Source organism: Branchiostoma lanceolatum, chromosome 15 (assembly GCF_035083965.1).
Source record: "Branchiostoma lanceolatum isolate klBraLanc5 chromosome 15, klBraLanc5.hap2, whole genome shotgun sequence".
Taxonomy (NCBI): domain Eukaryota; kingdom Metazoa; phylum Chordata; class Leptocardii; order Amphioxiformes; family Branchiostomatidae; genus Branchiostoma; species Branchiostoma lanceolatum.
The window spans coordinates 3,359,741-3,383,743 of NC_089736.1; the positions used below are offsets into that span (position 1 = coordinate 3,359,741).

Below are 24,003 nucleotides of genomic sequence, written 5' to 3' on the forward strand. Positions count from 1 at the left end.
TAAATGTTCTATCAATTGTCAAGGTCTTGACACAATATCAAGAATTATAGGTACATAGTAGAGACATTTCTAATCAGCTAAGTGTGCAAAGGATAATTCCCAACGCGCCAGTTTCCCTTCAGAGTTACGTTGATACATGAAGGTGTATGCACAAGTCGGTAATCGCGAAGCAGACATGAGAAAACAGCGCATAGGCAGAACAGGAGCAAGCCCGATAAGAACGGGTGAATGTCAGCGACTAGAAAGAATGGCTCCTTTGATACGAGCGGGAAAACACCGTACTGAGGTCAACCGATATCCGTAGGACCGAATCGTGCAACGTTTTATCGATAAGAAAACCACACGTTACAAGTACAATGCCTTTATTATACTTCCGAGATTTTCAGATGAATATGCAAACTTCCAAAATTCTACCACGCAAGTTCGTTGTGTGATAGCTAGCAAACGGGGCAGTTAAAATGTTATTGTACTATAGTTTGCAAAAAAAAATACGAGCGGGGAAACACCATTCTTACAATTCTACAAGTATCGGGTAAAACGTCATAGCGGTCAAGAGACACTATGGACGAAGCAAAACGCATTGTATTGAAAGCGTAAAACAACGTTTGGTGCCAGACGCTTTCTCAGACGAAGTAGTCCTTGAAGGTACGGAAATCAAAAGCATCATTGTGTTCAATACAACTTCAAGTACACAAAAAGATCAAAGTACGATATTTCGAACAAGTACGTCTACTTTTTCCCTCATCGAACAAGTTTGACTCGGATCGTGGCGCCAGTGAAAGTTTGCTTCTCCGCCGCCCGACCACAACGCTCGCTTTGAACGTATTGATTTTGAGGCAGATATCGAACAAAGGACGCCTTGTGTCCTGTGGTATTGTCCAAGTCTCCACAAAAGTCCTTAGCTTCCTAAAAGCGACCAAAAATCAACTCAAGAGCAACCCACATGTCTGAAAGGGGAGCAATTTGTGGTTTGTGAAAATACTCATTTATATTCATCACAACTTTCCGTTATAACCAATTAACGTTACACCAGAACGCTAAGTTTATCGATGACGTCGTATGATTCTAAAAAGAAACAATTTAAGAGCTGTGTTCATCGTTTGTACGTTTCCTTCTTCTCCTGTGTGGTTTGTAGTTGCCTTCAAGGCTGTTTTTTTTCTCCTGAGGATGATACTGCCAGTCCCGTTTGCAGTGCGAAGTTAAACCAGTCAGTATTGCTTCTCGGAAGGAAACTCAAGCACTATGAAACGTTTTCAGGCGACTATACCTTAGTTGTGTGTAACAAACTTTGTTAACGGTCGCCCCCTGCGCGTACCGTAACTCCACCGGTAACGCTGACAGGTCAGAGTCTAGCTCCACTATCCCCAATCTGCCAGCAGTGCGGCTGAACCCTACACCGGAGCCGCCCCGTGCTTGTTATATCTAGATCTAGTAGTATTTATGTAAGCCTATCTGCGAGATAAACGCGAACATGTGTACACGTGTGCGCCGATGTCCGCGCGAACCATGTGTGAAATTGTGTCGGTTTTCTGCGTCTATTTCAACACCGCGTCTCACAAACGGGTCCACATCCGTCCCGTCTAATGATTTTCAGATTGCACCATGATAGTGCATACTGCGCCCTCTGTTTTCCAGAAATAACTGACAGTGTATAATAGGTTACCATTGATTTTACCGCGTTTTTCTTTATTCAAAAGGCTTGCTAATAAAGTAGAACAAACTGAAAATTACAAAATTGATTCCGCGTTTAGCCCCTCCGTCCTCAAGGATAACTATGTAGGTAACTTGAAATTCTACAGCTAGCATCGAAGAAGTTCCTCGGAACAGAGAAGTACAGGAGACAACTTTTAGGGACGAAGAGGGGAGAGCGACAAGAAAAGGAAAAGGTGCCTGCAAAAAGAAGTGTCTAGAAAAGATAAAACGAAAGTGTGAAAAAATTACATAAAAGACGAGGTAAGGGGAAGCGGTATGAAGAAGAAGGGAAGGAAGAAAGATTAAGAATGCCAGACTGTTTCTTAGCAGTGCGTGAAGTTCTGAGCATGTTGGTTTCCAATCAAAGGCACGATGTCAGTACCCCTCGCTATCTACATCCGATCACCTGATCCTTCTCTTTTGAAGCCCTAATCGTCCCTTCGGTCGGAGCCATGTCCTTTTGAACTCGCCTTATTTTCACATATTGGATCAATTTCAGCGCAAGTCAAAGTTTCGCCCACCTCGCTGACCTACTCAATTAATATCTCATAGCCGCGGTGCAGCCTGGGTATTCCGTTACATGGTCAACCGCATGTGATGCACATCGGTCAAGTTCAAGAAAACACGCGGTTGTTTTTGCCAGGTGTTCGGGGTTATTTAGTGTCGCGGGATCGGAGTATCACTCGTAAATTTACCCCACCTGATGTCGATTTCAATTAAACCAAGCTGATGCTGATTTCACGCGAAATTGGGAGCAAGGACGGGATGAAGCAATGGCAATCAGGCGTGGCTGTGGGGTGTTATGTGGTCGTGGCTCAGGGGTGTTATGGGGTCGTGGCTGAGAGGTGTTATGGGGTCGTGGCTGAGGGGCTGGTTGGCGGGAATGTGTACAGTTGCCGTCCAACGATGGCAGACGAGGATTCGCAAGGCAGACGTCGTTAGTATGACGGGCTGCTTCGAATAAAAAGGCTGTTGAACGTATTCCCCTTATTTGTTACCTACTTTCTTTCTCTTTCTCTGATTTCTTTGGCTACGTTTTGATCCATCTGTCTTTGCAGTCGTCGTGGCGTACACGAAGTAAAGAGACAATCGTATTCGTTTTCCCCACATTCTCTAAATCTGTCTATTTCCAGCTCCGCCGCCATACCGAAAAGAAACACGACATTTTCTCACTGGTAATTTGTACGAAAATAATTTATTTAACAGTTTTGGAATTCGAGTTTCCAATGAGCGTAACACAAACCCGCCTTATTTGACATTCCGTACAAATGACACCTGTTGGATTCCTTGTCCGTTATAATACCATTATCAAACGTTACATCATTATTTCGCCTAACGTCAGCCGCTGGTGGTAAAACTTTCAAAATGATTCCCTTGCCCCAAAGTCGCCCCTGCTTTCCTTCAAGTAGTTGACGGAAATTCCTTACATACAACCTACGGTTTGCCGAACAAGTGGCTCTTCAAAACTAGGTTACAACCATGGTAGCGCGGAGTCAAAGCCATGAAAGCGATTAGCGTAGGCCAGTCTATCTCTCTTCGGTGATCTTCGAATCTTCTGCTTCCCTTCAAGTAGTTAATGGAAATTCCTCCCAAACAACCTCCAGTTTACGGAACAAGTGGCTTTTCAAAAGTAGGTTAGCGTAGGCCGAACGATCTCTCTTCGGCAAGGTACCCCTCACGCCCCCGCCCGACCACACGTAACATCTCGTTATAATCTGGTTAGTTGAAGAGTTTCCTTATCACGACAAGAAGACACTAAGCCACAAGACAAACTCTACCAGCGTTAAGACGTGGCGGGCACAAAGGTGTAAGAACCCATAAGCCTAAAGGTAACCAACATAGGTGAGCTAGTAAACAGATTAGGGACCTCTAGTGTACTTTGTAGGGTTGTACATAAACAAGCTTTGGGTAGGTTCGATTGGTCTATATGGAAAGGATTGCTGGTCGTATGTTTTCTTCCTTTATTGTGACCTCTTTCTCGTCAAAATCGACCTACACAGCTGTCAAGGACAAGGAAATTTATTTCAAGGAGAAAGTTTTTATCTCATAAAACTTGTCTTATCCTTAGTCTCATTCAAGAAACTAGGTTTGATGCGTAAATTTGATACAGTACGAGACCGACGCTTGAGGTTGAATCCAAGTTTGCAAGATCATTGCTATTATAGGTACCGTTCAATCCTTGGTCATAATAGAACAACGGGCTTTGATGACTTCAGGCGTTAAAAGACGGGTTGCGTCGACCATCCCAACATCCGCGACTGTTCTCCAAAGTCGTTCGGTTGCCACTCAGAACCATACGTTACCAGCTGTCTTAGTGTAAAAACATCTGCGTCAAATCAGACGACCTGAGGCAAGCAAATCTCGTTCTCTTGTCCACAAGTTCCGAAGAGAACTCCATTTCTTGTCTACTCACAGATAATACCACACAAATGTAGGATAGTCGCGACACCATTACGAATAGGTTGCCACTCACAACCAGACGTTACCAGCTGTCTTAGTGTAAAAACATCTGCGTCAAATCAGACGACCTGAGGCAAGCGAATCTCGTTCTTCCTCCTCCCGCCGAATTCCGCAGCTTCCAACTGATGGAAAAGTAATGGAGCTGTTTGTTTGGTTTTGCCGGGGTGACCTGCGCGCGGGGCCCGGGGCCTGACCGGAGCTGTCCATCGCGACGCGTCGGCGAGACGAGCTCCGTATGGCCGCGCGTAGTGAGAGACAGCACGTTGACCTTACTCTCCAAGCAGAGGTTCGGCTTCGATAGCCTCCGTTGCAGTCCTTGAAATTAATGGAAAAAAAAACGCTGCGGGAAAAGGACTGCAACGGTAGCCTCTACCAGGCTCCGTCCTATCGTTGGGAAAATAGTAGAAATCAGCCGAGGTACTCTGATATACAGGGTAGGTCCGCTATACAGTGAAGCTCCAATTATCGATGGACGGAGCCTGGTAGAGGCTATAATTCTAGGCTTTTTTCAGGCTTTCTACTTACTTTTCCCTTGGCTGACAAAAGAAAACCTGAGAAATTAGAAAGCCCGATGAAAACGCATAAAAAGACGTCAAAAAAGCCGGAGTCGAACCTCTGCTTGGAGAGTTAGTTTGCCGTGTTTCTCCAAGCAGACGAACTGTAGTCTCTGTTAGACTCGATGGGATGCTGGAAAATATAGCAGATGACTTAGCCGGCCATAGAGTTACCGTTTACAATCAGTGCCTCTGATGAGTACGTATTTTGGTCGATTTCATGTTTTCGATTCGACGGGGAGGTTATTTTGTCGGCCTTCTGAGGCTTTTTCTACGTTTCTACGTCTATCTCTAGTGGTGCGCGCTTTCTTCGGGCTACCTTTCGGAAATTCCGCTACTTTCTAAGAGTTGACAATGTGCACTACTTGAAAGCTGTCCTAGATGTTGCAAAAACACACGCAAAACACTGATACTGAACCGGATCCTTACATCTGCTTGGAGAGCACGCTGGCGGGAAGCTGCCCCGTTCCCACGACTTGTGCGATTTGATCGGTTTTAGTTCCATCCTCCCGCGCCCAACTAAACACAACCGTGACCTGAGAGTGGCCGAGGGAGTCAAACCTCAGTTTAAACGACATGATACCACATTTCTACATCCAGGGATCAAGCAGAAAGAAGGATGTCTGATTTCAACCGATATCTGTTTCTCTACTCCTCGCTATCTTTATGTACTCACCTTTAAACTTGATGTCTGTCATAGATCAGCTTAAAAGTTCATATCTGTGTCGGTAGAGTTTATTCTGAAGTAGGATTTTAACTATGATTTCCAACACAGGAAAACCTTTTGGCTTCCTCGAACTCCTTGACAAAGACTGGTCGTAAACAGACGAAAAATTTAGGTTTGGGTCAACCCTGCTTCTGCAATTATGATATTTCTATAAAAGTTGACTATTTTGATTATGAAATACGGCAGTTCCAAAAGATTTATGAAACGAGCCCAGGAAAGCTTAGATACATGTTTTGATAAATCTAAGACTGGTTTCCATAAAAGAAAACAATTCTCAGTGACAGGCTGTCGAAACGTTCGCTGTAGATTAAACTATCTGACAGTTATGGGTCACACATTTAGCACAATATTTATGCTTTAAAAAAACGAGAACGATTTGTGCCTGGATATGTGTACAGTGTTGGACAAGAGCACAATCCTCTAATATCGCGTTATATTGTTATGTACGGAAACCAGGCGGAAATCGATGTTACAAATATCCATGTTCCCCCCGACTGCCACACTGTTGCAATGAGATGAAACTCTTCTGATATCGCGGACTGAATTCTCTGACAACTTCTGTCAATAATCAAATCGTAAATCTCTTTAGTCGTTCGGAACGTGGCCACGAATTCCGGTATAGGGGCGACCTGTCTCCGCTGGATTGCAGTTTTCCTGCGGCGTGGATAGAGTGGTTAGACATATGCTGAACGCGCGGCAATGAACGATCTCAGATTGAGGACTGCCGACAGCCGTTTGGGGCTGTTCATAAGATGTGAAGGGGTGTAAAAGGGTAGGGGATAGCCTCCGTCGCAGGCTCTACACGGGCTGGGCTTTTTTTTATGATGGCGTATCAGTTCTATTGCACTAGGTTCGTTGTTGTCAGCAGCAATTGAACTGATATGCCATCAGAAAAAAAGCTAGACTTGTAGAGCCTGCTAATGAGGCTATAGAGGTCGACGTTTTGTTTCGACTTTTTTTCCAATCTAGAGACCCGGCCTTGTAATATGTCTTGCCTCATCCAAACAATCAGAAATTCAGTCGGCCCTTCTTTAAGACCTGTCTCCGCGGGATTGCAGTTTTCCTGCGGCGTGGATAGAGTGGTTAGACATATGCTGAACGCGCGGCAATGAACGGTTTCAGATTGAGGACTGCTGTCAGCCGTTTGGGGCTGTTCACAAGGTGTACTGGAGGGATAGAGCACTAGCCTCCTTTGCAGACTCTATCTACGAGTCGGGCTTTTTATGGTGGCATGTCAGTTCTAGCTATAGGTTCGTAGTTGCAATAGAGCTGATATGCCATCAGAAACGTGTCAAATTGAGTCGATCTCGACTAAGACACGATCAAGTTACTGCTAAGACTATTCACTTCAAGACGAGCTACGAACTAAGACCAAGACTCTTGCTTTGGTCACAACAGCCCTTAGACATCAAAGTTCCTCTAAGATTTTTTTAAAGACCTGGTCCAAGTTTAAAGATATGGCTACTAATGGCTTCAAAAGTTGCAAGATATATTGACGGATACTGCTACCGCGTTGTAATCAATACTTATGTATGTATGGTGCAGACGATGATATCTAATGTAATTTTCCCGCCTTTTTTCTGACAGAACCAGGAAGTGACGTGCCGGAAGGAGCGGTGCCCGCGGCTGGACGACTGTTCCCTGGTGGTGAAGAAGCGGGGCGTGTGCTGCGAGCAGTGCAAAGGTGGGCAGATGATGATAAGAATTTTCTTGTAAATTCTTGCCCAAGGGCATTTAGTCGAGTATTGTCATATTTTTCATTAAAAGTATACGCCTTCCTCAGCTTCACACCCGAAGATGAAAATGGGAAAAAATCATGTGAAGGCATTGGTCAATCTACTCTACAAGCAGAGGACGAAGGATGAGATGGTTACCATCTTCTGATCGGTACCCGAATATGTTTCTGACAGCTTCAAGTTGAAGGGGTAAACTGGTACCGATCAGAAGACGGTGACGATCTGTTCAAAATTCGTTTCTTCTTCTAGACCTATCACAGAGTGGAACTTGCTGCAACCAAGTACAGTAGGGGCGTCCTCATTAGATAACTTTAAACAACGCGTACAGCTAAATATGCAAAGGTTAGTTGTGACAAGTCGTTCGGTGTGATATAACCAGCTGCTACCGCGCAGTTATACTGGATATGTAGATACAGAAGTCAAAGGAAGGCGGTGGTCAGTCCAGAACCTTAACCCACTGCCCCATCTCCTAACCCCAAACACATCTCACACACGTTGTGATGATGAACGATGTAGAAAAATAAATATTAGCTCCGATCCCAACCCGACAAAAGCCGATGTTGTTTCCTTCCGACACCCGTGTTGGTTTTCGTGCCGGCGCGTCAATGGCGGGAGAACATTTGGGGTGACGTAATAAACAAACGTGTGCAGCGGACCGTAGCCATGGCAATGATGGATGACCCCGCCCTATGAGACAGGTCGGTTGAGAGGAACCCACCGGTGAAGGCTGCAGACGGACCGTGAGCGTCTTTAGGGAATCCATCACTCAAGACCCCCATTCCATAGCCTCTACCCGGCTCCACAGGGCGCTGGAACAATCGTAGAAGTTGGCCAAAATCCAAATAGACGGATAACATGCCGGAGAAGTTAGTCCGCTATAGAAGTTACAGTTTGCGACCTCTAGATGGATGTGGATGGGATATTGGACCCTCTCTCCGTAGACGACACTTAACTATTTTACAGCCTTCCACGGGGCCTGGTAGAGGCTACTAATTCCACTAAACGGCGATCACGTTGCGACGTTGATGCGATCTAAAGTGGCTTTGTGTAACCCTCGATTTCATCATTGTGATACATAATATCATGCAAAATGTAAAAGCATGACTGAAAAGACAACGAAACATACAAAGCGTAAAAAAGATTCCTACTTTATTTGCGGCTTATTTCTGTCAGCGAATTCCAGTCATCAGTTGTTACAACGAATTGCTTGACAAAAGTGTCAGTTGACAAATGAATTATGGTGTCATCTGTAATGGGACATTGTTGATATCAATAAACACGTATCATTTTGGAATACTTTAAAAATGTGTATTTTCATATTTTCATATCTGACTGTGCAGACACGGGACTGCAGTCCCGTGATATTTTATGTTTCCACTTTGGAAGATGCGTGACTTTTTCCTTTTAAGATTCGTTTGGTCATGGCAAAGAAGAAGGGAAGTGCGAAATTTATTGTTGAAGAAATATTTGACATGGCATCCGTTCGTCGCAGCGTGTTTCCTACAAGTCGTTAAACCCCAACACAGAAGCACCCCCTGCAAGATGTCGCCCGGAAACTTGTCCGTGCCCGAGAAAGTTTGCTCCGCGGACCACCCACACGTCCACGGCCTTGGTGTGGTAACCTCTGTCTCAACCCGCAGCTAGCCTGGATACCAGACCCTTGGTGCTAAACGATACCAACCTCTTTTGGCCGGGGGAGCACATCATAGTCAAGTCAAGTTTACTGCACAACAATTGCATCTTACGCGATATGGAGTCAACACCCGGTCTTTCTTGGCACCCCGATCTGTAATATCTGTCGCGCTGAGGGTCCGTGTGCTAACTGTGGTGGCGGGGAAATTTGCTTCCCCGACCGAAGGATTAGTGGCTGTAGCACGGTGGCTTGGTACCCAGGCTATCCGCAGCAGACATACTGTGAACATAAGATGGCCCCTCATGTCGGCCTGGCGCCGGGCGGGCGATACAACCTGTCGGGCCGTGTTGACAGTCTGGCCGCCCGGTCAGTACAAAACCCGCCTGGTGCCGACAGGACAGAAATGGTAGATGCTGGGAAAGAGTATCTACCTTAACGATATCTTGCGTGGGTGTGTCTCTTAGATGAAAATCTACACTTTTATCGGCATTTGAAAAGGAATATACCCTTACAAAACCTCCGGTAGAAAATGCAGATACACTGAAATGGTATTCAGAAACGAGATGGTGGGAAAAAACCGAAGTGTCTACCTTTGTAGCGATGTCGTATGCGGGTGTGTCTCTTGGATGAAAATCTACACCTTCACTGGCAGATGAAAGGAGATACAATGTATACCCTTACGAATACTCAAGTCGCACCTAGTTACATGTAGATGGATAGAAGGTTCTATCGTGCCGTCGAGCGTGTCTCTTAGATTATGAAAATAAAACAATCGACGCCTTTGTCGATGGGACTTCGAAGAGACACACCTAAAGAAAACTACAAAAACTTAAAATTATGCACCCATTGCAATAATCTAGTGTGATTGTAACTGTCGTTTAGAGACAGCTTTTCTGAATGTCTTTGTTGTTCTTTTATCTTCTTCCCAGGTTGTACATTTCAAGGTCAGGTGTACAACAGCGGCGACAAGTGGACGTCAGAACAGGACCCCTGCGCGCAGTACGCATGTCAGGTAAGCTCGGCAACCAATCTGAAGCGTGGACGTTCCTATCGTCTGCAGGGTTCCAAAAACCGTTCTATATTCTCTTATACACCTGTTTCGGGTTCAAAAGTCCCCCCCCCCTCCCACACCTGTTTGTCGTTCTGACATGATTTATTTTTAGTACCAACAGTAAACACTTCCACAGCGGGTCTGTTATTTTTCAGCAGGCTAATTAAGGTATCATGTTTGGGCCGACATGTCTTCTCTACCACGGTTCAGTGACACGGGTTTCCTGACTTCAGTTTCCGGAAAATAAATCATGACTACCGTTACATACACTTAGCGGGCACTCGTATTGATTTATGTTCTCAGTCTACAATGTTCCAGACACTTGTGATGTTTACTTGTCAAAACTTTGCCTTGTGAGCAAACCAGTCCCGGAAATACGTAGATGTATTTGCTTTGTTTCATCGCTTGTATCGGAGGTCCGTGTTGATTTAAAACATAACTGATTCATTTTGTAGCGACTAAGAATAAACAGTCACGGAACAACTGACTGCATGATAAGTTTGACTCTTAACGTATGCTAGGATATGATGTTTAGGTCATGACAGAATAAACATCAAGACGACGCCGTGGGAAGTAAGAAACTGAGACGTTTTTCTGTTAAAGATCACTCAGCGACCTATTGTGTGGGTGGGGGAATTTCAGGTGTTCTATAAGAGTGACAAGAGAAATGATACAGCCGCGTTACGCTATCTTTAGAAGAAGCCTGTTGTTACTAAGACGTAAAATTAAGTACCCAGCTACTGTATTACAGCACACCATAAGCCAAAGAAAGCCAAGTCATGAAGCTTGCTTATACCCCATTTCCACTAGTGCGGCAACCTCACTGCGACCGCTTAACGAGCAAATATTTCACCGATCGCTCAACGACTTTTATAGATAAAGAACGAATTCTATAACATTTTGTGCGTTTTGCTGTCTTTCAAATCATGCTTTTACATCTTGCATCATATTCCGATCATGAAACCAAGGTTCTCCCAAACCAAATTTTGGTTGCTGTGCGGTTGCGATTCGACGATCAGCGATCGCCGTCTAGGGAAAAGGGGGCCTAAAGCCGGCGTCACAATTCATGCGAGCGTCGGCCGACTTTGTAGATCGCCCGAAGCTCGCCGAATGTCAAAATCGCCCGAGCGTCGACCGTATTTTCCAATGAAGATCTCGGGCGACGTCCGTGGAACATTAAATAATGAAAATCCCCCATGAGATGGTACCATCTCTTAGACATGGACGAAGTCAGTATCGACTAACCTGGTAGAAGGCCAATATTTGGATCAGCTTTTATTTCTAAAAATCGCCCGAAGACCGCGTAATCGACAGAACGTCGGCCGTACTTCGGCCGAGCTGAATTTCTTATTTGTGACGGGGGCTTAAGGAGGCTACACTTCCCCACAAAATTTCCGTCAATGTAATGTGCAGCTTTTCGGTATTAATCGTTGTTTGTATAAAGTAAAGTAGCAGCTCTTCAGTTCTGATTATAGCACTCGACATCTCGAGCCCACGTATAGACTGACAAACGACAAGTGCGTCTGTTTTTGCTCAAGTGTACGACGCGTGGTTTCTGCGTTTCGTCACTCAGCGACAGAGCGCGGTCATGCCTCGTGTAAATGTTCCCGTTTCACTCCGCACTGTCCTTTTCCTTTCATCGAGGATATAGACAACATCATCGAACGTTAACAGTCGGGGTTTGGAGCCAGGGATTTGGCAACTAGATTATTTCTTTGACGTCACACGCGTTTGAGGAATTCGAAAAAGGCAGTTTCGTCCCACGCGTTGTTTGAAACGTTAGTATATCTTTACAACCTTAAGTACTTGATAGTTTAGTCCAAACTAGACTTATTCATCTTACAAAAATAAAAAAAGAATCTGCACCAAATTTTAGTATAGAAGGAACTAAAATAGAAATGAAGTTGCGTTTGAATTGTTTCTCTTGCAAGAAGGAAATGACGGAAACTTTTCTCACGAAAAAAGGAGTTTATTTTGCGACTTTTACTGGGGAATGTTTCCTATTCATGTCTATATTGACTGTGCTAAACGCCGTGACCGACGTGCGTGGTTGTGTGTCTACAACGTCTGTTTCATGTCACCTTGTCAGCTTACATATTCCCACACTGTATGTGTTCTGATACTGAAGGACGTTTGGGTGGTTTTGAAACTCGTAAATATCATAGAATGTATTCTTTACGATCCTCATTTGTTTCTGCTACACGTAACGTTACACCAGATACATGCATATCTATGTGGGTATCTGGTTGAAGACGAACTGGTTTTCTATCTTGTAGCTATATGTTTTTTATGTCTATTTTTGGCGGGGATATGATCTGAATATCTAAACTTTTATCATTTAACCCAAACCTCATCACTACCCACAGGGCAATTTACAACGACCTACAGAAAACAGACGCATGCCACCAATTAAGTACAACCACAAATTATACCAGCTGTAGATATTCATACTTAAACGTATATTAAACCTATTCACTTGCTATTGATGCTGGGTTTTCAACGACTTTCAAAGTAATACATTTCTTGACATGTATTCTAAAGTATCTTTAACAGAGTAACTTAATAACTTGTGCGTTAGGCAAGTAGTCGTCAATACTTTATATACATTTAGATACAGGGAATATTGCATTGCCCTGTTGCTTGTGGGTAACTGTTACTAGTGCTAGCGCGTACTTTTACATACAGACGACAGACTCACTCCGCGTAGCAGGTGGTTGTGTTTGTGTCAACATTCGACGCACAATTTCTACCACAAACTGGCATCAATTGTGCCCACAGTGCCGTGTTTTCTCCACTAATGGGGTTTCGAGTACCGTGCTGACAGAGACGCAGTCATAGAGACCTGTGGACGATTTCTCTGGGCAGGAAAGTCAAGAGTAGGCGTACTTAGGAAAAAGACGAACAGCCATTTTGAGAGCGCCGCGACAAAAGGTGGCGAGGGATTCGGTCTGGGGGTTCGACCGGCTAAAAGTGGGCGCGCGTGTTGGAGATTGGTTACATTCTCGATCTAAGTACCCATTTGTAAGTGGAGATCTCCGAGGAAACAAAGACGCAACTTTTTTGTGTTGTCTATTCGGAAGTCACGCACGCTTCAGTTCAAGAAGAAGTTTAAGTATCAAAGATGAACCCAAAGAAAACAAAAAAAAATAGCTAAAGGAGGTAGATTTCAGGAGACATAAGTTGTAAGACTTTGACGATAGAAGGGCTTTACATTTATCAAGATTATATGTCGCTTTGAGTAAGAAACAGGGGTGGCGTTCGTACCGTTTTGGCATTGGGCATTGCCGCAGTACAACATAAGATGGACTAGGAAGATGAGTTAGCAAGTGGTTATGAGACCACAGATGAAAGTATAAAGTAAAACGTGAGTAGGAGAAAAAAAAGAAAAACATCTTCCGAATGTCGACCCTGAAACCACCTGTTCTGGGTGCCGACTTCGTCCGAGTCTGACCTCACAGAGGTCAAGCTCTTGTGGGTATACTGTACCTAAAGTAGCAATTACAAAGTTCTCATGTTCTTCTGAAATCTTATCCAAAACTACGAATAAGTGCCGAACTTTCATGTGTATGAATCAGTTATACTTTTGCTCTACAACTACCAAATTTACGGTGCTACAACTAAGATTGTCATTGTATATGCGTGGCTAGTTCGAATAACTCCCCGGTTTCGTTAAGCCGGCGTCACAATTCATGCGAGCATCGGCCGATTTTGTAGATCGCCGGAAGCTCGCCGAATTTCACAATCGCCCGAGCTTCGACCGTATTTTTCGCTGAAAACCTGCCCCGTCACAAATTGAACGGAGCTCGGGCGACGTCCGTCAAACACTAATAATAATAAATACCTCATGAGACGGTACCATCTCTTGGACACGGACGAAGTCAGAATCAACTGACCTGGTAACAAGCGCATACTTGGACCAACTTTACTTTCTGAGTTGTGGCAAATCTGTAGGGCATGAGTGAAGTGGACGGCCACACTGAAAATAATACTATAGACAGGAATTTTGTCATAGACCAATCCAAATACAAGCTCAGGAGCCACAAAGTCAATAGATCAGTCGTTCGACCCCGATCCAAACATTTTCACCAAACGGAAATCGACCGAAGCTCGGGCGAACGCCGTCCGAGCTTCGGCCGACCGTTGGTAAGCCTATCGACGCCCTGCCGACGCCTGAGCGTGCCTCGGCCGACAAACATAGATCTATAATGACTCAGTGGACTTTCAAATACTAGTAGTCGTTTTGTGGAGGAAAAACTCAGGAAGTCAAGTCAAGCCTCAGAAGTCAAGCCCCAGTTCATTGATACATAAATTGAAACATCCAAAACAATAACAAAAACGAAACAGGTATTGTTTTCGGTGTCCAAATCTCATTGATGATAATTTTTTTAAATGAAAATTTAACTTTGCAATTAAATTGTCTTTCATTAAAAAGGTTTGGCAGCATTCTTTGACAAGATGATATTAGTATTAGTTAATATTACAGTATCATCTATCATCTTATGTCATAAACTAAACTGTCGTTACCTTTTATATATAAACAAGAAGGAGTTCGGCCGGAGCCCGTCCAAGCGCCCTTCGATACCGGTACAACGCTCGCCCGAAGCACGCCTTATTTTTCATGAGTCGGCCGGAACACTGACGACGGTCGTCCGATTATTGTACAGAGCCCGTGCGAGGCTCGCACGAGGCCGAAGAGCTCGGGCGACCTCCGGCCGACCAAAAATCGGGTCTAAAATCGTCGGATGCCCGCCCGAATATTGGCCGAGCGCTGGGCGTTGCTCGGGCGAGCTACGGGCAAACTGTTGACGAGCTGTGCGAGTTCAAAAATCGTCGCCGAGGCCTCGCTGAATTTAAGCGCAGCTTCCAGTGACCCGCGAACGTCGGCCGAGCTCCGAAAAATCGCCCGAAGCTCGCAGAATCGCCAGGACGTCGGTCGTACTTCGGCCGAAAATCGCCATTTGGAGCTCGCCGACAAGTCGGCCGAGCGAAATTCTTGATTTGTGACGGGGGCTTTACCATGACAAAGACAAACAAATTGAGTCCCCACCCCATGCTCCTCCCGATTCAGTAATGCAATTATTGTGTCGGGACTTGTCACCACTAGATAAGTTTCCAATTTGTCCCCAGACAGTGAGATAGGGTGAAAAGATAAGAGGCATTTTTGTCGGTAGGCAGGGGAGGGCGCGCACCGGACCTCCCGCGAAGTCGGGGAACAAGAGTTCGAGGTCGTGTATTTCACAACACGTACGATAAAAGGTTTGAAGAACTAGAGGGTAGCTCCACTGTTTTGGTAGCACTTTTGATATGGCGACGTTTTGGGCAAATGTGGCGATATTTTATTGAAGTGTATTTTTGACGTACTTTTTTTTCGTTCTGAACCCCCTTTAGATTAGGTAACGTTACAACCCTACTGTAGTGTAAATTGCAGCTAAACCCAATATATTGATATAGTCATATTATGATATACTGTTATTACATGTCCTTTTTTGAAATATCATATTTACTTAATTTGTCAGTATAGTTGTAAAAGACCATACGAAAGGCCTGCACTTTTCTGTGTCAATTAAGTTCTGCATAAACCTCCACACATTTCTCACCCATACTCTTGTTCCCCCAGTAAAGGTTATGAAGTATGTGTACACACTTACAGCAAGGAGACCTGGCGCCAGCCCTATACTACTCTACTGTGGAGAGTTCTGTTGTGTAAACCTTGTACCACTATTTTTATGGCGCAAACAGATTTTTAAGTGTTATTACATGTAGTCTGAATCACTGCTGTGTTGAAAGAAAAATGTACAAATGGAACTTAGGATGCAGCAGAGAGGAGTGTTGGAGAAGAGGGATTGGATTGAGAGTTGAAGCATAATCATTGACATTAAAATCTGTATTGTTGTACAAGTATGTTTACAACAGCAAATCAACAGGGGACAGTCATACAGAATTCAATTCTCTAGTGACGGAAAACATAGTCGACAATCCTTGTCAACTGTCAGTTTTGTCATCGTTAAATGTCCTCCCACACTTTCGATTATGTAACAAATATTACTTGCTCTTACATTTTTACCATTACCATAAAGCGAGAAAAAGTTTGAACTCACTTAGATTATAATCCTTGTAGTAACTTGACAATGTATACATATTTGTAAACACAATTCTTTTGTAGTGGCCTGTTCTTAACCCAGTGGGTATACGGTACTACATGTATGTACAATAAAGGTCTTCATTCATTCCATAGCTATCCATACGTTTGATGAATGTTTTGTTTGTTTGTTTACAGGAGGGAGTAGTGACCGTGTCCCAGGTGCAGTGTTACACCGCCTGCAGTAACCCTGTCACAGTCCCCGGACAATGTTGTCCTGTCTGCAAAGGTAGGTTAAACTCCAAATAATGTCGGTATGGTAAGTCTGCTTGGTATACAGTCAAACCTGTACGGGTGACCATCTATACATTATAAATGACCATCTGGCCATTGATATACACTCAGACCTAGCTGTAGGAAGTGACCACCTCTACATTAGGACCACCTGGCCAATATGACCATTGATATGCAGTTGAACCTGTACAAGTGACCATCTATATATTACAAAGTTACATAGGACCACCTGTCCATTGATATCCAGTCAAACCTGCACAAGTGACCACCTCTACATAAGTACCACCTTGCCAATGTGACCACTTTTAGTGTCCTTTAGATAATTTTTCCCATTGACACAAACATTAAGAATCCTGTCTGTAATGACCACCTGTTCTCAGTGTTGTCCTGTATGCAAATGTGGGTTTAACTCCAAATAACATTGGTATGGTAAGTCTGTTTGGTATACTTGAAAATGAGACGCTTTCGTTCGAGGACAATATTGCATACACAAAGCAGATGCAAGGCATATTGTACAGACATTATGTTCCGGATATTACACGTTTAAAAAGAAATACATTGTACCTAAGTCCACCAACAAACATGAAAGAAGCATATCCAAAATTTTTTTTAAATATTATTGTACATGTAACGTTACACATGCTTATTAACAGATGTTGGTATGTAATATCTGAAGATGTCTTGACTATTGGAAAACAGGCATTGCAAAGAATCATATTATGAAAATTTTGCATGCCATCTTTCAATTGAGTAAGAGGTTGACAATACACCAATGTTCAATTCTATATATAGATTCAATTTTCTTGTGTATTGGAAGCAAACTGATATTGGTTACCGTATTGGCAAGATTTGTGGTTGAGGCATTTTGTAAAGAAACCACTAACCAAACACTTCCTGATAATAGTATTGACATGTACTTGAACTGACTTGAATCTCTGGGTACTGCTAAGGCCTTCATATTTGCATATTTACATATTTACATATTAAGTGTCATTTGAGAGGTAATGTTATATTGTACATTCAGTATGTTCTATGTACAATGAAATGTTTAAAAAGAAGTTCACAAAAGAACAGAAAGGAAGCATATCATAAATGATTAAGTGCACATACTTGAATATATCCAAATATTATCTTTCCAGAATTATCACCAAATAACCAGCAGTCATTATTGCCTTGCTTATTAACCATATTAAAAAAGCTCACCAAAGAACATAAAGTAAGTATATCATGGATAACAAAGTATGATAATACATGCCATATAAAGTATGTATATATCCAAATGTTATCTTTCTAGAATTATCACCAAATAATTAGCAGTCCTTATTACCTTGCTTATCGACAAAATTAGAGCAAATTATCTCGGCCGCTCCACAATTCGTGATGCAAGATTTATATCTAGCTAACATTAGGGGGTAATGTAGCAGATAATTATAGTACAGATAGCCCTCGGGCATAAATCACATTCTTTTCATTGTAACTAAAATGCCACAGATATATAGTACTGTAAATGCAGAAATGTTCACGGTGGTTTTATGTTCACGGTTTTCGCAGTGAACTATTAAGCGTGAACTTAAAACCACCGCAAAACTTTTTGCCCACCGATGACTGTAGCGCTACTATTGTTTCAACCGCGAACTTAAAACCACCATGGACACTCAATTTTCTCCCTATCACGAAATAAAAACCATGCAAACTTAAATGCATTATTTAACAGTATTTCTAAGCTTTGTAACAACATTAACTTCTGTTGTTTTATGGTTTGGAGACAAAGTCTCATGTGTACTATGTGCTTAGTTTGAAAGATCAATTCTTTGCTCATTGTACTTTGCCTTGGTATTGTTAGTATCATTAATGACTTCCGGATTCTTGCAGCAGTCCCAGTAGCACTGGACAAATACCAAAATCAAATAAAATATTGACAATAAAACAATTATCAAGTTCTTTCAAGAAATCTATTGCCCCTATGCAATGAAAGAGAACATACTGGCATCTTGGTAAAATTTGACCGTTCAACAAAGAATGAAGATTATGAAAAAAAGGTGATTTACGGTATTGCGGCTCCACAAATTAGAGGTCAGACCGTACAAAAAGGGGGTCTGTTCCCTGTCAGGATGTAATTGGTAGGAAGGAGACAGGATCGATTTCACCTACCTAACGAGAACTATGTAAGGGCCACTGTCTTACATAATAGACGAAATCAATTAACGTTAGACCGCATTGATGATTTTTCTCAATGTCATTTGTCAATATAGAATATTGAGACTTTTCTACCAAGATAAAACAAGCCAAAGAAATAGACACATGGAAATTTCCTATATTTCATTGAACAACAAAATGTACTATACACATAGATACATCGATGAAGGTTACACATCCAGGTAATATGATATGCCAAATAACAGTAACTCAAGCAACTGGATATGATTGGTAAATTATCAACAAAATTAGAGCAAATTATCGCAGACACATAGATATTTGTCTGTTACTAATGATTCTGACACTATATTTTTCATCATGCCTGAAAAATCACTGACAGTACTGTAATCATTAATGAATGATATTACTTGGTCAAGCTTCCTAAAGTTAAATACCAAATTAAATGAGAAAGAAATGTTTATTGTTTTAAACATGTGTAATGTTGTCAAATTTTCGTGATGTAAATGAAGTAAGTGACAAATTAACGGAAGAAAAGAAAAGAAATCTCATGTAACGAAACGACAAGTTGAATTGTCCACAGAACTGTTGTTTGGCTTGTTAAAGGACAGTTGAAGGTTATTCCTCTTAATTATTTTCATTTATGTCGGCAACATCAGACACATACAGCACATTCCACCTACCATGTGTTCCTTTGATATACAACCTTGTACATATCAAATGTGTAACAGGAATGTGAACATAATGAGACTGAAAAGTATATTCTACGAAATGTTATAAAACAAGTTTACACATAAATCAAAAGTGCGAAATTTGGCAAATTTATAGTCAGTGTTTGGAGAGAGTGTTTATGTCTGAAATGATAATATTTATCGCCCTACCACGCCTGGTCTATTGAAGCAAACGGACGACTGGTGTGGAAGCCATGACACATGTTTCCTCAGCGACAGGTTGCTAACACATGTCCTCTGTAATATGATAACAGGAAAGTCAGCGTGGGAGAAGGGCTTAGGTTCTCAGAATCAATGGAAATAAGACATTTATTTCATCTAGTCCATGAATGCATCTTACAGTAACAGATCCGGCTCTATAATACAACATCTAATTAACAGTAATTCATAAAATGAAATGGTAAGAGAAACAGAAACTATAATCATGATGGTACATTATTTGTATCAATACCATATCTACACAAACCATGTACCATTTCGATAGTTGTCTTACCGTAGAATTATTCCATTGTAAGAATAGTGAATTTGACGCAGCGTGAAAAGAACCATGACATAATATTTGTCATGACATAAAAAGTCCCATATTCAAAGTTGTATGACATGGTGGTATTCTACTCTTTCTCTACTTTTCTTCCTCACAGTTATCTTCTAACAGAGTCATGCCGATGTATTTGGCGATTTCTAACAAAGTTGTATTTTCTCCAGGTTGTCTGTTAGAGGGGAGAACATACCCTGATGGACAGACCTTCACTTCCCAAAGGGACAAGTGCGTCAGCTGTACATGTCAGGTCAGTCTCCTTAAGCCGCAACTCGGCAATCATGTATATTGTATGTACATGTAAGATAATAAAAGACTAGAAAATGACTCATAATGATTTTCTAATGCGATACCAACATTGCTGACCACTGGCTGCTGACCACAGGCAGCTGTTGCATTATAATCCTTGTGACAACTTAAGCAAGGAATTTGTTTAATATCTTAGTAATGATAGACATGATAGAGTAAGTATGCTTTTAAATTGCTTGAACTCCTTTTACAGGGAGTTGCAAGACATGAGTTTATATTTTGTATGTGCAATGAGTGGTGGACAGCTTCACCTTTGAGAGAATGTACTGAATTGATGCATTTTCCTGCTGTTTCAGGAGGGAAATGTGCAGTGCAAGAAGCCGGTGTGCCCGGTACTGTCCTGTCCACAGACCCTTGCATGGACGCCCCCTGGTGAATGTTGTCCAGAATGCAGGGGTAAGTTTTCCCATCAGAGATGGACCAGAAATGTTTCAGTTTGTGATTATCTCCATTGTTCGGTGATCATTGTCACCTTCCTTTCTAATTTCTTTGTTGTGATGCTAATTCATGCAGTAGGACGTTTTTAGATCAATTTAGACCCACCCCTAAAACCTAAATGCTATATTTTTTACTCTTTCCACTATAAGTAGTTTACAGTTTAGTCTCAACTGAAAGCACATCATACGTATTTGAAAAAGATATAACCTAGTGTGTAACCTACATTTCTTGTTTTGTCAATTCAAAAAATATGGAGAGCAAATGGTGCTGATTTTTCACAGCACACTGTGTATGGTTTTGACCATTAATTCTGTAACAAAATACAATACTGTGAAGATAGAAATGTAGACGCAGGGCCCCTCTGTAAAGCAGTGTTGATCTCTGAGCAGTGCTACCCTGAGTAAACATGACAGAATGAATAAAAAAAAAGAGAAGACATTTAGGCAATATGACTTATGTGGATCCTGCTGTTTTCCATAGGCCAGCGTAAGGTGTTTGACCTGGCCTCGGGAAGCTGCCTGTTCCGGTCCGACCTGCTGGACAACGGGGACGCGGTGAAGGTGGACGCCTGCACAACTTGCACATGTAAGGTAATTTCTATGTACTACGTCTTGTGCTTCCTCTCACAGTGTGATCATCTGTCATTCAGTCTGATGTTAAAGGAAACCCAAGCAATATCAAGGCTCGAAAACCGTATTTTGGAAGTCAATTTATTTAGTCATTTCTACACATGATTAGTTAAAACAACACTATCACAAGGTATAACAACGTCCATGATGCAAAAATACAACGTTGTTGGGATGTGAGAACTCACTGAAAATGGTGAGCGGAGTTTTTGTAGGCTCGCGAAATTAAGGGGATCATCGTACGGCACGATTTTGCACGGTTTTACAGACAGACAGACAGACAGATAGAAACTATGAAGTTTTTACGCAAATGTGATAAACAATGTTAGCAAATGTCACTACCATTAAAATTTCAGCAGTTTTTTTTATTTCCATATTTTGGGCCCTAAAATTGCTTTGGTTGCTTTTAAAGTAACAGGATTCAAAGCAAAGAAGTATCCTTAGGCCACACCATTTTAATTTCTTGGTTAATGGAATTTTTAAAAGAATGCTAGATTGGAAAATCAACAGGAAAACAGAATCTCAGAGGAAAGTCTGTACTTTGGTGCACACAGTTTCAGGGTGTGAACAGGGTCCAGGTGCAAGTTTTCACCCCAGCCTTCTGTTTTCATGATTTTTTTTGTTGTTAAAATTTAAAAAAAATCTGTTATCCAAGAAATTAAATTGGTGTGGCCTTAGACTAGTTATCAGGAAATCCAGTTTCAATGTCTGCCTGTAAACCTAATCACAGATGTCATTTTGTGACTGTTTTTCAATTACCACTAACAGAGTTTCAGGCAAGTCTACTTAAACAGCAGAAGCAAGTGAAATGATAACATCAAATTATTTCTGCTAGGATTAAGTATTACCACTAGTACATTCTCTAAATGTTTTGTAGCCTTTCCTTAATCTCCAAACAGAGGCAGGGTGAAACAGTATAATGTTTTCTGACTGATTGGTATCTCAGCAAGTCAATTGTCCACCGCAACACTTGCTTGGAGATTAGCCATCCTGCGAGACACCTTGTGGAGTTGGTGTGAACTGCAGCCCGCAAACACAATTTTCCCTAGCCTGGTATCCAAACCTAACATAGCTGCCAAATTTCTGTCATTCTCTCTGCAAAGGAGATAACAAAAGTGACTCGACAGCTATAAATAGGTTTGTATACCAGACTATCTCTTCCCCCCGTATCACTACTTCAATCTTGTCCTGACGCACTTCGATGTTGTAGGTGTCTCCTCCCCCACAGGAGTCCACGATGGTCTGCTCCAAGATGACGTGCCCCGTGAAGCTGGACTGTGACGAGTATGAACCCAGAGGAGAGGGGGTGTGCTGTCCTGTCTGTAAGGCCAGGGAACCCGTGGAACAGTACAGGACTTGTGAGATGCAAGGACTCACGTATCAGGTATGTTTGGGTTTAGATGTAGCCTGATATAATGATGAGTACGAGCCCAGAGGAGAAGGGGTGTGCTGTCCTGTCTGTAAGGCCAGGGAACCGGTAGAGCAATACCGGACCTGCGAGATGCAAGGACTCACGTATCAGGTACACACCACATTGTGCAACATCCTATTTTGTCGGTAAGTGTTCTCTTGCATGTTTGGCCAGCTATCACTGATGAACACAAATCCTGAAGCAAGACTGCAACATAATAAGTTCTATTACTGGGTAGGCCGACTACCCGCAGCCAGGGGCTGAATTGTGAGGAGCGCACACTTGGCGGGGCTTAATCACAAGGGTCTGGAGCGGCTGCCATTTGCCGCTAACTCAGGTGACCTCATTACGACAATTGCCCCATGTGCGGCCATAGGATTGTAGGTTTTGAACCACTCACACCGGGAAGGACCCCTACTCTTTTTTATAAGTGCGGTGGGTTCTTTAACGTGCTCGAGTTCTCTGGCTAATCAAGCAATGTTCTGACCTTGATTGCTTCCCTTATGTTTTCCAGCACGGTGAATCATTCCTGGATGACACCTGCACCATGTGTACCTGCACCAACGGCACGCTGTACTGTCAGATAGAGGTCTGCGACAACAATGTGGCCTGTCCTGACGTGAGTTTGTACTATTCTTGTATATAGAAGTCAAAACACTACTCCTTGGTTATCTCCAAATAAGAGGAAATTCTTGTGGTTTGGGAGAACCTTTTCTTACAGTAATATATGATTTCTACTGAACAGTGATTGTATTTGAGAACAACATACCTGTTCATGGTAGTTCCTGTAATTGATAGCCTCATGCTGCATTGAGTCATAATGTACCCATGTGGACTAACATGTATACTTCTCAAAAATTCTTCCAGGGTCACAGCCTTAAAAAGTTTGAAGGAGAATGCTGTCCAAGGTGCATAGAAAGTAGGTCACTTTTTACATTATTCAATATTGAACTCTTGAGTGTGTCAGTTTGCCAGTGTGCCTGTGTATGTTTCTATCAAAATCGACACTTAACTTTGAAATGATAGCTAGTTCAGCACCAAGGAGAGACCCACTTCAATTGTACATCAGCACACTGCAAATGTTTATTAGAGGCACTATGTCAGCCATTGGCTTCATCTTACAGCATGCATGTTTTATAATCATAGGGCCATGATAGTTCTATCATTATGATAGTAGCAATCCTCTTCTTCTTATTCATAAGTCATCTTTGCTTACAGCTCCTGGGGTGTGCACAGTGTTCGGAGACCCGCACTACCGGAGTTTCGATGGCAAACTGTTCAACTTCCAAGGAACGTGCAAGTACATCCTGTCCCAGGACTGTAAGGGGGAGGTCTACAGCGTCATAGTCAACAACGATGCCAGGAAAACTAGGTGAATTCCAACTTCACTTCAATCATTTTGTGACTTTTCAAGAAAGAAAAATCTTACTGTTAGGATTAAAAAGAGTAGTATTCAGCGTAGAGCATTGAACACTGTCTGGAAATACATGCAATCGATTGCCATGGACAGAAGAAGCATTTTGGGACTCTGTTAAGGTTGCTTAGGTGCCAAAATTAACCACATTACTAG

The 24,003-nt window shown here is 42.4% G+C and overlaps 1 protein-coding gene across 2 annotated transcripts in view; it reads left to right on the forward strand.

The window, feature by feature from the left end:
- LOC136420480 (BMP-binding endothelial regulator protein-like) overlaps positions 1-24,003 on the forward strand; it is a 37,003-nt gene that overhangs the window by 7,621 nt on the left and 5,379 nt on the right. The window contains exons 3-12 of one of the 2 annotated variants that reach the window (XM_066407430.1): positions 7,021-7,117; positions 9,732-9,814; positions 16,131-16,221; positions 19,817-19,899; positions 20,255-20,354; positions 20,877-20,986; positions 22,251-22,406; positions 22,948-23,052; positions 23,301-23,352; positions 23,652-23,805. In XM_066407430.1, coding sequence (XP_066263527.1) covers positions 7,021-7,117; positions 9,732-9,814; positions 16,131-16,221; positions 19,817-19,899; positions 20,255-20,354; positions 20,877-20,986; positions 22,251-22,406; positions 22,948-23,052; positions 23,301-23,352; positions 23,652-23,805 — 1,031 coding nt within the window. Of the gene's footprint in view, positions 1-7,020; positions 7,118-9,731; positions 9,815-16,130; positions 16,222-19,816; positions 19,900-20,254; positions 20,355-20,876; positions 20,987-22,232; positions 22,407-22,947; positions 23,053-23,300; positions 23,353-23,651; positions 23,806-24,003 lie in introns of both variants that reach the window. The other variant, XM_066407429.1, reaches the window with a different exon arrangement.